Source organism: Heterocephalus glaber, unplaced genomic scaffold (assembly GCF_053883595.1).
Source record: "Heterocephalus glaber isolate CG9 unplaced genomic scaffold, H.glaber_assembly_v1.0 deba00001571, whole genome shotgun sequence".
Taxonomy (NCBI): Eukaryota; Metazoa; Chordata; class Mammalia; order Rodentia; family Bathyergidae; genus Heterocephalus; species Heterocephalus glaber.
In genome coordinates, this window is record NW_028258356.1 from 2,164,577 (window position 1) to 2,182,869 (window position 18,293).

At 37.9% G+C, this 18,293-nt stretch overlaps 1 protein-coding gene across 3 annotated transcripts in view; it reads right to left on the minus strand.

Moving 5' to 3' along the window:
* The window catches only part of Ptprb (protein tyrosine phosphatase receptor type B), a 131,851-nt gene that overhangs the window by 25,604 nt on the left and 87,954 nt on the right, over positions 1–18,293 (minus strand). For all 3 annotated transcript variants that reach the window (XM_087192422.1, XM_004845046.3, XM_004845047.3), the window contains 4 exons: positions 17,488–17,766; positions 16,748–16,897; positions 13,854–14,097; positions 8,715–8,821 (listed from right to left, as the gene is read on the minus strand). In XM_087192422.1, the coding sequence (XP_087048548.1) occupies positions 8,715–8,821; positions 13,854–14,097; positions 16,748–16,897; positions 17,488–17,766 (780 nt within the window). The remainder of the gene's footprint in view (positions 1–8,714; positions 8,822–13,853; positions 14,098–16,747; positions 16,898–17,487; positions 17,767–18,293) is intronic.

The window sequence follows — 18,293 nt, forward strand, 5'->3', positions numbered from 1 at the left end:
GACAGTAACAGTAGCAACAGTAGCTGTTTTTATTTGTACTTTTTGAGACTGTTTCATTATGTTGCCCAGGCTGGTCTTGAGCCTTGAAATTCAAAAGATACTCCTGCCTCAGTTTTCTTAGTAGCTGGGACTATAGAAGTATGCTGCCATGCCTGGTTTGCCTATTTTAAAAAATAGTTTTATTGAAATATAGTTCTTCACCAGCTCCCCATGATGAATGTTATCACTATATGCTGCAAATTTGTACTAATAAAAATTAAAAATGAATACAATTCACATATCATTTGATCCATCCATTTAAATAGTACAATAGTTGTTTTAGTCACAGAGTTTTGCAAACATAACCACAATAAATTTTATAACATTTTATCATCCCCAAAAGAAAAACTCATATCTACTAGTAGTGACTTTCCATTCCTCCTCCCTCGCCAACTTCTGACAACCAGTAATCTATTTTCTATGTTTATAGATTTGCTTATGCTAGATGTTTCATATAAATTGATCCACAAATATGTAGTTCTTTGGATTGGGTTCTTTTACTTAGCATAATGTGTTCTAGGTTCATCCGAGACCATATATCAATATTCCATCCCTTTTAATGGCTGAATAATATTTCATTGTATGATATATCACTTTTTCTATCCTTAAACTGATGGACATTTGAGATATTTCCCTTTTGTCTATAATGCACGATGCTGCCATAGACATTGAGTATGAATTATTGGGTGGATATATTTTCATTTCCCTTAAATATATACTTAGAAGTGGAATTGCTAGATCATATAACTCTATATTTAATGTTTTCAGTAAATGAAAAACAATATTGCAAAGGAGCTATACCATTTTCCATTTTCACAAAGAATGCATGAGGGTTTGAGTTCCTCCATATTCTCCCTAACATTTGTTATTTTATTTTTTATTATAGTCATTCCCATGATTCTGAAGTGATATGTTATTGTGGTTTTTTAACATGAATTTTATTGGTGCATTTTAGGTATACAATACAGTTACATTCATCACTGGAAATCTGCACCTTTACATAATCTCTCTAGGTTCTTATTTTTTCACCATTCCCTTGCCCTCCCTTAAATCCCTCCATCCTTCGCTATTTACAAAAACTTTGTTTCCATTTTCTCATATTGATTCCATTCCCTTCTTTCCTTTCCCCAACCCCTAGCACTTCCCCTTCCCCTTTGCCCCTTTTCTTCCTATTTCACATTCTAAATGTCTCTAATTTCTCATTTTTTATGGCTGAGTGGTACTCCATTATATTTAAAAAAACCACATTTTCTTTATCCAGTCTCCAGTTGATGGGCAATTGGGCTGCTTCCAAGTTTTGGCTATTACAAACTGTGCTGCTATGAACACAGGTGCACATATATCACTGTGGTATGATTCTTTTAATTCTTTGGGGAAGATGCCCAGCAGGGGAAGAGCTGGGTCAAATGGGACTTCCAGTCCTAGTTCTTTGAGGTATCTCCATACTGATTTCCACAGTGGTTGCTCCAGTCTACACTCCCACCAGCAGTGGAGCAAGGTTCCTCTTTCCCCTCAGCCCTGCCAGCATTTGTTATGGGTTGATTTCATGCTAGCAGCCATTCTTTCTGGGGTGAGGTGGAATCTCAGCGTTGTTTTCATTTGCATCTCTCAAATGATCACCGATGTTGAACATTTTTTCATGTATTTATTTGCTATTTCTACTTCTTTGTCTGAGAAATGTCTGTTCATTTCAGATGCCCATTTTGGGACTGAGTCCTTAAATTTGGAAGGTCTGATTTTCTTGAGATCTTTATAGACTCTAGATAGTAGACCTTTGTCTGAGGAAGAGCATGTGAAGACTTTTTCCCACATTGTAGGTTGTCTCTTCACACTGCTGGTGGTTTCCCTTGCTGTGCAGAAACTTTTTAATAAGAAGAGATCCCACTTGGTTATTGTTTGTGCTAGTTCATGGGTAACTGAAGTTTTACTCATAAAATCTTTTCCTACATCAATGTCTTCAAGAGTTCTACCTTACCTCTGTTCCAGCCAGTTCAGTGTTTCAGTTTTAATATTTAGATCTTTAATCCATCTTGATTTTAGTTCAGTTCATGGTCAGAGATATAGGTCTGGTTTTAATCTTTGGCAAGTTGAAACCCAATTTTTCCAGCACCATTTATTAAAGAGGATATCTTTCCTACAGTGAGGGTGCTTGGCTCCTTTGTCAAGATGAGGTGGCTGAGTGTGTCTGGAGTTGTTTCTGCATCTTCTAATCTGTTCCACTGGGTCCTCAGGTCTGTTTCTTTGCCAGAACCACACTGTTTTTATCACAGTAGTTTTGTTGTATAGTTCCAAGTTGGGAGTTGTGATACCCCCTGCCATGTCTCTGTTGCCTAGAATTGCTTCTGCAATTTAGAGATCTTCTTGTTCCAAATGAATTTTTAGATTGTTTTCTCAAGGTCTGTGAAGTATGCTGCTGGGATTTCAATTGGGATTGCACTGAATCTGTAGAGCAGTTTTGGAAGTATGGCCATTTTCACTATGTTGATCCTTCCTACCAAGGAATAGGGGATATTTTTCCATTTTCTGATATCATCTTCAATCTCTCTTTTCAGAGTGCTATAGTTTTCAGAGAAGAGGTCTTTGATTTCTTTTGTTAGGTTGATTCCTAGGTATTTCAGTTTCTTGGATGCTATTGTGAAAGGAATTGTTTGCCCTATTTATCTCTCAGTAAGTCTGTTGTTTGTGTAGAGGAAAGCTATTGATTTTTGTGTGTTGACCTTGTAACCAGCTATGTGACTGAATTTGGTTATTAAGTCTAGAAGACTTTTGGTGGAGTTCTTGGGGTCTTCTATATAGAGTATCATGTCATCTGCAAATAATGACAATTTGACTTCTTCATTTCCTATCTTTATTCTTTTTATTTCTTTCTCTTGTCTAATTGTTGTGACTAATGTTTCCAAGACTATATTGAACAGGAGTGGTGAGAGTGGACATCCTTGTCTTGTTCCTGATTTTAGTGTAAAGGATTTCAGTTTTTGACCATTTAGTATGATATTGGTTGTTGGTTTTTTGTTTTTGCTTTTGTTTTGGTACTGGGGATCGAACTCAGGACTTCCCGCTTGCAAGGCAGGCGGCAGAACCACTGAGCTAAATCCCTGGCTCTGGTTGTTGGTTTTTCATAGATGGCTTTTATCAGTTTGAGGTAGAGACCATCTATTCCAATTTTTTGTAGGGATTTTATCATAAATGCATATTGAATTTTGTCAAATACTTTTTCTGCATCTATTGAGATGATGATATGGTTTTTGTCCTTGGCTCTATTGATATAGTGTATTACATTTCTTGATTTGCTTATGTTGAACCATCCCTGCATCCCTGGGATGAATCCCCCTTGGTCAGGGTGTATGGTCTTCTTGATGAACTTCTGCATTCTATTTGCCAGTATCTTATTCAGGATTTTTGCATCCATGTTCATTAGTGAGATTGGCCTATAGTTCTCTTTTTCGGTTGGGTCTTTCTCTGCTTTGGGGATCAAGGTGGTGTTTGCTTCCAGGAATGAACTTGGGAGTATTGCTTCCCTTTCAATTTTACTGAAGAGTTTAAAGAGTAGTGGCAGTAGTTCCTCTCTAAATGTCCTGCAGAATTCAGCAGTGAAGCCATCAGGACCTGGGCTTTTCTTAGTTGGTAAGTTTTTAATTACATTTTCAATTTCACTAATTAATATTGGGTTGTTTTGAATTTTTAGGTCTTCTTCGTTCAACTTTGGTAATACATACATTTCTAGGAATCTGTCCATTTCTTCCGTGTTTTCCATCTTATTGGCATATAGCTTCTCGAAGTAGGTATTGATGATCCTCTGGATTTCCGCTGGGTCCATTGTAATTTCATCCTTTTCATTCCTAATTGTATGCATTTGGGCATTTTCTTTCCTTTTTCTGATGAGGTTGGCTGAGGCTTTGTCAGTTTTGTTTATTCTTTCGAGGAACCAACTCTCGGCTTCATTGATTTTTTTTGTATTGTTCTCTTAGTCTCCATTGCATTGATTTCTGCTCTGATCTTTATAATTTCCTCCCTTGCATGAGCTTTGGGTTTGTCCTGCTCTTTTTTTTCTAGAAGCTTGAGTTTCAGCATCAAGTTGTTTAATTGGGCTTGTTCTGTTTTCCTAATAAGAGTATTCACTGCTATGAATTTCCCTCATAAGACTGCTTGCATTGTGTCCTATAGAATCCAATATGTTGTACTGTCGTTGTCATTTAATTGAAGGAACTGTATGATTTCTTCTTTAATTTCCTCTGTGACCCATTGGCTATTCAGAAGTGTGTTGTTCATTTTCCATGTGTTTCTGAAATTTTGGTGGTTTCTTTTGTTATTGATCCCTAATTTCATCCCACTGTGATCTGATAATATACAGGGGATAACTTCAGTTCCTTTGCACTTACTTAAGCATGTTCTATGACCGAGTAAGTGGTCTATATTGTTGAACGACCCCTTTGCAGCTGAAAAGAATGTGTATTCTAATTTTGTGGGGTGGAACACTCTGTAAACATCTGTTAAGTTCATTTGTTCAAGAGTTTGATTGAGTTCTAGTATTTCATTATTTATTTTTTGCCTAGTTGATCTATCTATTTGCAGCCATGGAGTATTGAGGTCTCCCACTACTATTATATTAGTGCTTTTTTGATTTTTCATGTCCACTAGTATTTGTTTTATATAGTTGGGTGCACTAGTGTTTGGTGCATAGATATTTATGATTGTCATCTTTTCCTGTTGGATTGTTCCCTTCACAAGGATGAAGTGTCCTTCGTCTCTCTTAATCAGTGTTGGTTTGAAATCCACTTATTCTGCGAACAGGATAGCTTCTCTTGCTCTTTTTTGTGTTCATGGAGTATTGTTTTCCACACTTTAACTTTCAGTCTATGAGTTTCTTTTTGAATAAGGCATGTTTCTTGTATGCAGCATATTGTTAGATTTTGCTTCTATACCCATTCTGCCAGTCTATTTCTTTTGATTGGTGAATTGAGACGATTAACATTGATGGTTATAACTGATATGCATTGACTTATCCTTGTCATGACTTTCTTTTTGTTGGATTCTCCCCCTTTGCATTTAGTTTCTTGTCTTGCCTGATGGATTCATTCTGCTGGGCTTCCTGGTGTTATGATCCTCATTGTCTTTTCCTAGGATATTGTCTGACATATTTTGGAGTGCTGGTTTGGTATTTATGAAGTTCCTAAGGTGGTCTTTGTGGTGAAAGTATCTCATTTCCCCATTAATTTTGAAAGATAGTTTTGCAAGGTAAATTAATCTGGTTTGGAAGCCATTTTCGTTCAGGGTTTGAAATACGTCACTCCAAGCTCTTTTTGCCTTGAGGGTTTGTGTTGAGAAGTCTGCTGTGATTCTGATGGGCTTTTCTTTGTATTTGATTTGTTTCTTTTCTCTAACTGCTTGTAGAATTTTGTTCTTCTGTTGGGTTTCTGGAATCTTAACTATTATATGCCTATGTGTAGATTTTTTTGATAAAGGCTAGTTGGAGTCCTATATGCCTTACTTATCTGTGTGTCAAATTCTTTTCCCCTGCTTGGGAAGTTTTCTGCCATCACTTCTGTGAACAGTTTTTTTATGTCATCTGCACTCTCTCTTGTTTCTTCATTGACTCCAATCAGTCTTATGTTATTTTTCTTTGCATCATATAGCAGCTGCTGGATTGATTTCTTCTGCTCCCTTACTATTTTAAAGCAATTTTTCTTTTCCTGGTCACTATTTGCAATCTTATCTTCTATATCTGAAATTCTGTCCTCACATTGGCTCATTCTGCTGTGTAAACTTTCAATGGAGTTTTTAATCTCCTGGAAATCTGTTTGCATCTGTTTTATGCATTTCATTTGTTTCCTATGTTGGGCTTCCATCATGTTCCTTGGCTCCTTAATTTTTTTATCTGTGTCCTCTCTAGATTTATTAATCATGTGTTTTACTATGGGCACAGTCTCTGCTGTTATGTGAGAAATTATTTCTGATTTCATTTTTTGCAGGTTCAGGGAGTCCAAGTAGTTGAGTATCAGATTGGTCCCTCTTGTTTCCCTTTAGGGTTGCTTTAGGTGATCTGGAAATCTGGTTTTAAGACTTGTTTACATATCTTCTCATTTCAATACATGGGAGGTGCTGTTGGCACCTGCTGGGCCCACGTCCTCATTGCTAGGGTGGGCTCTGCTCCTCGGCACTGGGGGAGGTGGTATGGTGGCCTGAAAGGCTCAGCTACTCAGGGTTGGTGTTACTGTGGTTTTGATTTGCATTTTCCTAATGACTAATGATGTTGGACATCTTTTTATATCCTTATTTGTCATTTGCACCTCTTCAGAGAAATGTCTATTTAGATCTTTTGCAAAATATTAAATTGTGTCATGTGTCTTTTTATTATTGACTTGTAAGGTAAGAATTATTTTTACATTCTGGGTACACAACCATTACCAAATACTGTAAACAATTTGCAAATACTTTCTTCCATTCTGTGAGTTGTCTCTTCATTTACTTGATGACATCCTTTGGAAATACAATAGCCTTTATTCTCAATTAACTCCAATTTATCTTTTTTATTTTGTTGCTTGTTCTTTTGGCTTTTTACTTAAGAAACTAAAGCTATTCTTTAATACTGTCACACATCTCAGGTGCATAGGTTCAAGGACATGAGTAGCTATGTGTCTGTGTGTGACTAATATTAAGACATAATATTTAAACCACAAGTTTGGTTATACAACAGGTGTTTTGTAAGGGTGTGTGATACTCAATAGTGTATTGTCTACTACCATGAACTCTGGTAAATATTGCTGTATTTCTTTGTTTAGTGATTTCTAGATTGCAACTGAAAATAATCATGCATTTTATTATATCAATAAAAAGAAACCATTTTGTAATCTCAGATCCTGAAGATTTACTCCTGTGTTTTCTTTTAAAAATGTTACATTTTACCTCTCACATTACATCTATGATGGAGCCCATTTTTGAAGCTTTTTGTTTTAAGAACTTGGATTTATTTATTGCATGTTGCTTTTCCATACTCAAAAAATCAACACAGTCATTTTTGTTTTAATGTGTTTAGTATTCTGTTTGAATGTATCTTTAAGGTATCCCTTTACGGAACTAAATATGATTTTTATTGTATAACAATATTTCAGATATAAAATAATTATGTTTACAGAGTCCCTACTTAACATTAAATTATAGGCAAATACATCTAAATCCTCTTAACTGGGCTCTGATCCTTCTTTGGCCTGAGAAGTGGGAGATTAGCCCTGTATTTGGCATAAGTAGATAGGGATCTTTGTGAGGCTCAGCCATGTGTTGTCATGCAGCAAGAGAGACTGTTTCAGCTCTAAAGAACTCCTCCAGACCAAAGGACTCGGCATAGCATCCTGGCTGAGGGAAAGTTGCGATGGGCAGTAGTGTCAAGAAACAAGGTGATGAAAGCGGTGCTATTCTTGGCATGATGGACATATCCAAACAGTGCAATGCAGGCAGAGACTGTATGCCCAGGGAGAAAGTGGCTATACAATCTTGGCAAGTTACATGACCTCTTGGTGCCTCAGGTCCTCATTTTTAAATGATAATAGCATCTACCTCCAAAGGTTGCAGTGATAACTTAATAATTTATTGTACGTACAATGCTTACAACTGTAGCTCCACAGAGAAGGTGACCAGAAAATATTAGCTACTATTATTACTCAGACTTCCCCTCTAACACACTAGAAAAGTTTCTTGCATAAATTTATGTAAAGCCTTTTAAAGTAATATTTTAATTTTAAAAATATTATTATTGGTTTGTATACTGGGATTGAGCTCAGGCCCTGATGCATGCCAAGCAAGTGCTGTACCACTGAACTACACTCACAGCCCTCTAAGTTTGCATTTTTAAATAGTGGGAAAGCAAACACATTAAGCAAAAGAAGGAAAATTGCCTATAACTCCACTACTTAGAGATATTCAACATCAGTACTGTGGGGGATTTTTGGTAGTCTTTTTTGCTGTGTACAGTCGTCCCTCAGTATCTGAGGGGCATTGATTCGAGGATGCCCCCTACCCCAAAATCCATGGATGGTCAAATCCCTTGTATAAAATGGCATAATATTTGCATATAACCATAATATTTGCATATAACCTCTTATATGCTTTAAGACATTTCTAGGTTACATATAATACTTAAACACATAAATCCTATGTCAATAGCTATTATACTATTTAGAGAATAATGTCATGAAAAACTCTACATATTTAGTACAGACAGATTTTTTTCTCTCTACTGTTTTTGATACACAGTGTTGAACCTGTGGAAACAGGTGGCCAACTGTATATGCGTATATAATTCCAACTTCTAACTGAAAGCTTTTGCATCATTTTGACTCTGCAAGCACTTGGTTTTAATGTCTTTCAGTCATTGTTTTATTTTTAAGTTTCAATTTTTGTTTTTATTTCTGTTGTTTTGTTTTAAGGTGCTGGAGACTGAATAAAAATTCATTTTTAATAGAAAAAATTTTGTACTTCATCTTATTTTCTAGATTAATCACCTTATAGTCCATTTTCCTGCAAAAATAGGGCAATTTCTCTAGTCCACATCAATCCACAATCACATAAAGATTAAGTTCCAAATGAAAATAAATGTTTCCCCTATCACTGGCCAAGTCACTGGATCTCTCCCTAGAGGTTCTTTCACGAGGCATGTGGGAGGCTTGAAAGGTTAGCCTTACCTGACTCTGTGGTGATAGGCAAGGAGAAAAATGTGTCTGAATAGAGGGGCTTTGTGAACTCTTTCAGGTCCTCATCAAATAACTGAGTAAATGCCCGAATGCTGATTCTGAGAAAAAAAAAAATAGATTTACGTAAGTGCAATTAGTGACTGAGCACAGTAAAAATGTGTACAAGGACAAGTGGTATGGGTTCCTGGTAACTTTGTTTTATTTTTTTGGTACCGGGGATCAAACTCGGGACCTTGAGCTTGCAAGGCAGGCGCCAGAACCACTGAGCTAAATCCCCAGCCCGGTACCTGGTAACTTTGTATACAGGGTGGGATAAAAATTATGCAATCAGATAGATCTATGTCCATGCATTCTTTCATTGATTTATTCATCAAATATTTATTGAACTCCTGCTGTGTGCCAGTCCCAATTTTGGGAGCTGGAGATACTGCTAGGAACCAAATAAAGTCCCTTCATTCCAGAGATCACATTCCCATTGAGGAAGTTAGATAAAAAATCCACAAATATATGTCAGATGGTGATGTCTTTTTTTATGAAAAAGAAAAGAGCAACATAAAGAAGCTAGAAAGCAATGAAGACCAACTATGTGAAACTGCTTTATTCAGCGTGGTCAGTGAAGGTCTGTTTGATAAGAAGACATATGGATAAAAATATGAGGAAAGAGAGGGGGGGACCAGGCTCACATTCCAGGTAGAGGGATCTTCAGTTGCAAGAATGATGAAAGCTGGAGCTAGATAGGGGAAGGATTACAAGCAGACAGGAGAGCTGCTGAAGTATCTGTCCATCTGTCCCTGTCAGACAGTGCCTGATGATCAGCTGGTCCTAAATTCAATAAGCAAGTGAGATACAGGTACTACACCAGATTTGGTTTTTTTTTTTGTTTTTTCGGAATTGGGGATCAAACTCGGGACCTTGCACTTTTGAGGCAGACAGCGGAACCACTGGGCTAAATCCCCGGCCCTGCTACACCAATAACCTCTGTGTGAATGAAAAGCCTCGGATCCTATCATAACACATGTATCTTATGTTCTTGGCATGAATCAGGCCAGTCTGGAGGACTGAGCTCAATCTCTGCTGGTAAATTTTAGGGAGAATTAGAAATCATCTGAGGTGAGTGATTAGGATGATGACAGAAGACTTAGAAGAACATGACAGATGACCTCAGATTTAAGGGAAGTTGCAATATAGAAGAGGAAAGAGATGTCATTATTTTTCCTCTTGAAGGTAGAACTAGGTGGAAGTCATAGGCAAGGAGAAGTTTAGGAACATATAACTGTTCTCTAACATCTGAAGCCTGGGCTGCTTCTTAGGTAGTGAGCTCCCAGTCATCAGGTGGATTTGATCAGGGGGAGCTCTCAGCTAAGTTGTAAGAGGGCATCCCTACCCTAAGTTACAAACTGTTTCAGGTAACTTCTTGAATTCCTTCTATCTTCAAGGTTCTTTGGGCCGGGGATTTAGCTCAGTAATGCTGCCGCCTGGCCCACAAGCACAAGGACCCGAGTTCAATCCCCAGTACCAAAAAAGATTCGACTATAGGTTTACCAATAGAGCATTAAGCTTGGCTTATGTAAGACAATTTCTACTTGTGTTAATTTAATTCTATGAACACAAATGTTAGACTTCCTTTTCCTTATTAAAAAAAAAAACTATGTAATTCAAAAGTATCTGGGCGTGTGCTGTGATAATGCTAGAGCAGTACTGAGCCAGGACAAATACTTCTGACCCTTCACCCCTTTGTTCTAACACACACCCAGGTCCAATTGTAATCTTTGAAAATGAACATCATTGGTTCCAGATATTGATTATGTTGATCAACCACATCTATAATATGCATTCCTAAAGATCCTGGAAATGATTGGGAAATGTCTTCAAAGGACAACAGGAAGTCATTGTGTATTAAATGAGAAGTTCAGGAGTTGGCATGTGATAATAATTATTTCAACTTTAAATCTGTCAGAGTCAGAATTTTACAGCAGTAAGTTAGAGATCATATGGTTCAGTTTCTCTTCATTTGAGGAAAATGAGGTCAAGGAAGCTGACCACTTTACTGTGGCTGCCTTGTTATTCTATTTAGAATAAAAGCAAAACCAAATCAGCATTTTCATACCTCCAAATTGCCACTCACCATGATAATCTTCTATTTCCTTTTCCATATGGAACAAGGCTAATGATACATACGGATAATAGGAACCCAAAAATGAATGGGAACACACTTCATTGACAAAATAAAGTTGTATATCACCTAAACCTAGTATTTACCTTTTTTAATCCCAATGTTTCATTTTTTGTGTTATTTCTCATTTATTTACTTATTCCCTTAAAAAAAAAAGATACCTGGCAGTGTCTGGGGTCACCCTGGTGATTATCAACTTGAGACAGGCAGAATTATTCTAGCTGCATTGAAGCATGTTCAGCAGCCACTACACAAGAGGTGTCTTAGTATATGGCTCTCTCACATGTTTTGATTTGAAAGCTTATGCCTTCCCTTAACAAGTATTATCTGCCTGGCAGGCTCTTAACAGGTAGAACCAAACATATATTTTAGAAATATAGGAAAGCTGCATTCTAGAAAACTAGTATGTATATCATGAATTGGTTATGAAAAGAATGTGTAACTTTCTCAGAGAGTTGTCTCACTCCTTTATTTATTCATTGATATTTCATGAGCACCTCTTTTGTGCTAAGTACTTGATGTATTTTTCTCTATTCCATGACATCTCTGTGGCTCCTATTACACTATAATTTCTCTCAGTCTAGTGAACGAGGCAGATAATTTGATAAAGGGTTAAAAAGCACAGGTAAAAGCAGAAGTCGAGCCAGCCAGAGGAGTGGGAAGGGTCCCAAAGATAGTGAAAAGAAGATGGAAAGGGCTAGGGGTACAAGAGAGCCATGTGGCAGTGAGGAAATCTGGAGGAGTGAGAAGTGGCAAGAGGGAAGGGAGTACTGGCACAAATGGTAGATGAGCTATTGTAAGTGAATACAAATCACAAGAAGCACTTAATCCACAAGGGACACAAGAAAACTCAATCTATCTTATACTTTACCCCTCAGGACAACCCTGTGATGATTTGAAGATGAAAGCAAAGATTAGAGAGCTGAAATGCTGCTTACAAAGCTACATAGCTAGAAAGTAACAAAGCTAGAACTCAAATGCTGGGGCATTTCCAAAGACCTCAGCAGTTACTGTGGACAGGAAAGGATGTGTGGAGGGGGATTGGCAGGATCTGATCCAGAAACAAATTGTACATAGTTTCTTACTTGCTTTCTCTGTGAAATGTAGTACAGTTTCTCCCTCCCTTATTCACAGTGTCATTTTCTGCTATTTCAGTTACCCACAGTCAACATCATTCTAAAAATATTAAATGGAAAATTGCACAAATAAACACTTCATCAGTTTTAAATTTTGTGCTGCTCTGAGTAGCATGATGAAACCTCACACTGTCACATTCAATCCCACTGAAGATATAAATCACCCCTTTGTCCAGTATTTCCCTGCCATGTATGTTTACTCACCTTTTAGTCACTTAATAGTCATCTTGTTATGAGAGTGGCTGTTGTGGGATCACAGTGCTTGTGTTCAAGTGACCCTTATTTTATTTAACAATGGCACCAAAGTGCAAGAGTCGTAATGCTGGCAATACAAGTATGCCAAAAAGAACCTATGAAGTATTTTCTTTAGTTAAAATGTGCCCTTCTAAGAAAGGTGAACTAGTGTCGTCTCTCCACTCTCTACATGTAAATGAGCAAGAAGGCCTCAATTTTCCACCTCTAAAAGAGAAAATGGTTCTTGGTGGACTTTCACTCAGATTTCGTGATCTCAAGTAACCAAGGATGGGAGGCTCCTCTTGATTCTTATAGGAATGGAAGACTCCCAGTTTTATGATCTGAAGGACTTGTTTTCTGATCTCTCTTGCATTTCCCTCTTTCTTTGAGACCTTATCTCCTTCAAATAGGCTCTTACTTTCTCTTCTTGAATTAAATATCACTAACAAGTTTATATGTGTGTTTACTCTGGAGGTGCTGACCTTGCCTGGGAGGTAACAGCAAGATTGTGGTGAGTCCTGGGGAGAGGCAGGCAGGCAGAGTTCTTGCTGAAAGTGAATCTTTTGTTTAGGGAAATAGGCTGCCTTTCTTGATGTAAAGGAGGGGCTAAGAATTCTCTCTCTCTCTTTTTTTTTGGTACCGGGGATAAAACTCAGGACCTTGCACTTGTGAGGCAGGCACCAGAACCACTGAGCTAAATCCCCGGCCCTAAGAATTCTCTTAAATGTGGTGTTATGTCAGGGTCTCCTCTTGGAACTGGCAGAAGTGTTTTTTCCACTGAGTCAATATGACCTTGGCATTGACCAACCAGAATGGACACTGGCTGCCATATTAGCTCTGCCAACACCCAAGAGAGAAGGCATATATATCCTTTGCAGAAGTAATAATCTTAGATGCCTGTATCCCAGACAATAGCCTCGGTTGCCTTTCTCTTGAGAACTCTGCTTGGGATGATATGTACTTTTGCTTCTACTTGCTTTCTAGGAACACAGTGCAGAAAAGAGATCACTGATTTCTAGGACCAGGAGGGTCTGTTGGCTGCAGTGGTGCTTCCTGGGACCAAAGCCAAACAGCTCCTTCTTTTGTCTGCCATCTCACGGGGAGGGAAATGTGCCCCCATTCATTCAGAGGCCCTGTCTTCTTAAGGGTTTTGTCTGGATCACAGAACACTTTCATCTTTGCACACCTTAGGAGGAAAATAAGTATAATCCTACCCCTCATTAAAGTGGAGGCCATACCCTCATATTGTTTGGGTTTCTCTAAACTCAGTCTTTTTGGGTATTTTCACAATTGTTAACATTATAAACTATTTGACTCACATTAAAGAAGTTGTGGGAGAAAAAATAATCTATTAAAAGCTTTCATTCTTCACATAAGGGTTTTGTACAACGCTGAAAGACCTCTTTAAACATTGCCCGTGAATGGAGGTGGGAACCTGACTTTTATAAATTACCCTGGAAGATATATAGTACTCTTGTAACATAGGCTGTTAGTTTACAGGAGCTCATAGGCAGCAAATATTCAGACAACTGAGCACCTAGTAATAAAGGGCATCTCTTGTAATAAAATAATGATAATATATCTAACCTGTAGGCAGTATGTGGCTTCAGTGGTCCGTCACAGAATTTTTGCTGGTTGGGATCACATTTTCCACCTAGGCTGTCCATCTCTGCTCCAAGCTTAATGTTAAAACTCTTGGAATTGCTGTCCGGACTTTCGACACATTTGCTGGCAAAATAATTGGTCTGATACACTCGAATGGAGGCATTGTGCCTATATTCCAGGTAGGAAGGGAGAGGGTGCTGTTGTTCTGGCTTCAGCTCATCACTGCCTGAGGAGAAAACCCAAAGTTAAGGCCAGCTTTTCTTGTATATTGAGTGATTTCAGTGACATTTAACTAGGGTTCTGAGGCTGCCTCCCTAGCCACTATTTCTGGCCATCCCAGAATACAGATTCTATGGTCTAAAAAGGACGCTGTGAAATTCTCCTGATGAAATTAATTTTAATTCATTTTTTCTAAAATAAATATTATACACACATACACACATATATATATGTAATTAATTTTTTAAGAAATAAAATGAGGATATCTCACTGTATCAAATGATAATGTATCTAAGCACCAGCAAGCTGCATAACCCTCTCAATAAGTCAACTCATCCAACAAACTCTCAACCTAGCCAATAGCCACTGTAGTTGAGCTAATAAGGAAATCCCTATGACCTGGGAAGTCGGGAAGAGATAAGAGAAATCATGTCCCAGGTCATAGCAGTTGTTCCACAATGCATGATTCACATGCCCTGCCCAGTCTGATAATTGCTCTGTGTGTGGCTCTTTGTTATCTTGAGTACAATTTAATCCTGGCTCACTCTGAGCAGTTCCCAGAACTCCTCTTCCCTTGTCTACCCACTGTTGTGTGTTTTGGCACTAAGAACTAATTTTTTTTGGTACTGGGGATCAAACTCGGGTCCTTGCACTTGTACAGGAGGTGGCGAAACCACTGAGCTAAATCCCCGGCCCTATGAACTAGTTTTTATATTGGTTGGGGGAAAGCATAATTAGAAAGATAAATATGATGGAGATCAGATACCATTTATAAGGAACTTCAAGGAGTGGTACTGTAGGGTTCATCACATCATCATGGATGCTTGCTTAATAAATATTGCTCACCATGAGTGGATCTTAAAAATATTGCTATTTTTCTAGTTTATTGGTCTTTTACTTATGCTATGTTGAGGATGCAGGTTGGTGTGTAAGGGAGAAGGAACTGATTGACTTCAAGAACCAAGGTCTTCATAATATTTCTCCTCTCACACATCCCCTCTTCTATAGCCTCTAGCCAGCAGAGCTCCCTTCTGACAAGCAAATATAAGACCCAGATGATAGATGACTTCCTACATTGGGTTGGTTGGTTCTTTTGTCAAAACATTTGCATTTCTGGAAATAGAAATATTATTTTGTTGGTAGTAGTTGAAAAGAAAAGTTGCCTTAGGATAAGTGTGCATTCTATACATGACATTTATAGGAGATGCTCACCAGGGGATTATAGCCCACCTCTGTGGACACAATGCAGACCCATTTGCTGCTTTCAGGGGTGTGACTTCCTTTTGGTCACTGCCTTATATTTGTGTAGTAAAACATTATTTCATGAATCACTAAAAGTAGTTTTTCTATAGTTCACAAATTTATTTTTAATTATGAGGTATAAGGAAATATGAGATGTACCTTGAAATTATTTAACTATGCATAATCAGATTAGGCACAAATAAATAAGATGTAAAGCATATGGACTGTTAGACACTCAGAATGAGAATAAAATATAGCTTAGCCTGGAAATTGTTCCAACTGTTTGTTAGGTTTAATATTTCTACTTTATCCACAAATCAGTCAGAATTGTCAGGGATGCTTAAGAAACTCATGTGTGGAAACTTAAATAATTTTTAAAAATATAAAGAAGTTAAAATATATTGATGTCATTGCAGGAACAAGCATCTCTTTTGGAGAATTAACATATATGACCTCAGTGCCAAATGCATACAGAGATTTGTAGCTCAAATACAACATTCTTACAGTCATTTGACAAATGCTCTATAGATATAATATAGATAATAATAAGCTCTAAAGATCACACCCTATGTTTGTATAGAATGTTGCAAAACTATTATGTAGTATTTGTCTAACCTGTAGGAGTTAGGTAGCCACTGAGTAATTTAGGAAACTAGAGAATAAAATATACTATTCAAAATTTATTTGAGAAAGTAGAAATGTTCTTCATGAAGTTTTCCCTCTTTCAAACTTTTGGACATTTTTGTGAGTAGGTGGGTGAATTGGGGGTGTATGGTCAATCAAGATATTTGAGCCAGAGCCAGAAATGTAGCTCAGTGGTGCCACACCTATCTGGCAAGTGCAAGGTCCTGAGTTTGATCCCTGGTACCAAAAAAAAAAAAAAAGAAAAGAAAAAGGAAAAGAAAAAAAACCATATTAGAGACAGAGAGGGTTGAAGAGAATTATTGTTTAATGGTAGAATGAAAGAACAGTGAATTCCATTTATAAGTAATGGGGTGGGCTTGTAGCTTAGTGGTAGTGCTTTCCTGGCACACGTAAGTCTTGGGGCAGGCGTGTAAGACTGATGATTAGTGAAAAGGATTTTACTGGTCAATACATGCAGAGTATTTCTAACAATGCCTATCAAATAGTCAGAATTCAAGAAAGACTGGTTATTGTTATTATTATTATAGTTGCTATTCTTTTTTCCTCTTCTCCCATTTATTAATTAAACCTCAAGGATAATAGACTTGATTGCTAAAAGAGCCTTGGAACAGTCTTTTGCTACGTTTTCTTGTATCCAACAGAGACAGAGCTAAATGATACAAAGATTAAGTTTAGTATTCTTAAGAACTTGTCACGGAAGTAACCCCCATACAACCTCTGAGAAGTCAACTCTTTGTCTTACCAGACTTCATTAACTCCTCCAAACTTACCATCAGCCTCTCTCACCACCACTGTGAAGTATTTCACAGCTCCGTTGGTGTCACTGAACCAGCTGCAGTTGACAGTAAAGTTGATGGAAGATTTGCTAATTAGTGCATCCTTTTCATTCACACGAATATGCGGAGGTGGAGGAGGCGGGCCTGGAAAAGAAGTGGGAAAGGAACCAACGGTGTCACAGTGCTGCTTTTACCTCCTAAGCAAGAAGTGGAACAAAGGCCTCCAGTCAGTTACACCAGACACCAGACTCCATGTGCGTGTGTGTGTGTGTGTGTGTGTGTGTGTGTGTAACAGAGAGAAAGGGTGTGTGCCTAAAGCTTGTGATCAAGAAATTCTCTCCTCCCTTGAAAGGAAGCAGTAGAGGACGTGATTTCCCGGTGGCACATTAGACATAATGAAAGAAGCAGCTCCCCAGCAGGATTTCCTGAAGTTGTAGCATCAAATTGCTTAAAAGCTCCATTATAGCTCTAACTATAACAGGTAAAGTGATGTATTTAAATACTAACTCATTCAGGTACTTTAAAATCATTTAACTTGTTTATTTTCAGCACACTTTACCCATAAAAATGTTTCCATTTTCTGGATCCTTTTGGGTCCTTTTCTTCAAGTGACAATGATACAAGCTTATGTACAAGTGAATTGTACACAAATGAACACAAATGGATGGGCTAGAGAAGGGCAGAGCCCTAACCCCATGTGGCAGGGACCCAAGAAAACCTGCAGAGACACTTACGATCTATCATTGTGATGGTGCTGTCTTCAACCACCTCGCTGGTCACACCGGCTGACTGCACCTTGATGGACACCAGGTATCTCTTATGGGGTACCAGCATCATGATGTTGAGCAGAGATTTTTCTTTCTCCAGCTTTTTGGAAAACTCAATTTCTTGGGTATCCATTTTGCGACATTCAATGCTATACCCATCGAAGTCTGAATCAGGAGGAATCCAAGAACAGGCAATGGCTGTTGAGTTCTGAGGGCGGCAGTGAAGATTTTGTATCTTGTCAGGCTCTAAAGCAGAAGGGAAGAACAATTAAGCATTCTGACACGTGCTTTCCAGCTCCCTTAGGTTCAACTAACTCTGAGATTTAAAGAAGTAGTTCTCACATTTTTCTTAGATTGTTTTTTGAGGAGAAAATGCTCATAGATCTTCAAGGGAATTTCTGGCTGCCAGGCCCTGATTTGAAAAAACATCAAAAGTTAAAATGTTGTCCCTTTAGAGAATCATCAAGTGACAACATGTTAGAAATACAAATGCACATGAAATCAAGTGACAGAGGTCAGATAGAAAGTGAGGCAGACTAGCTCAGGGCTAAAAGTGCAGCTCAGCCAGGTTGATTACAGTTTCTATATACTAGTTGTGCACTCTTGAGCAAATTACATCTCTATGTCTCATCTGTCAAGTGAGGATGTTAAAAGTATCTTCATTATATGATTATTGTAATGATTCAATCATTGAAACATGCACAGCCACCTAGAACAGTGGCAGACACACTAACTACTCAATAGATGTGAGCTCTTACAGTGATGGAATTATA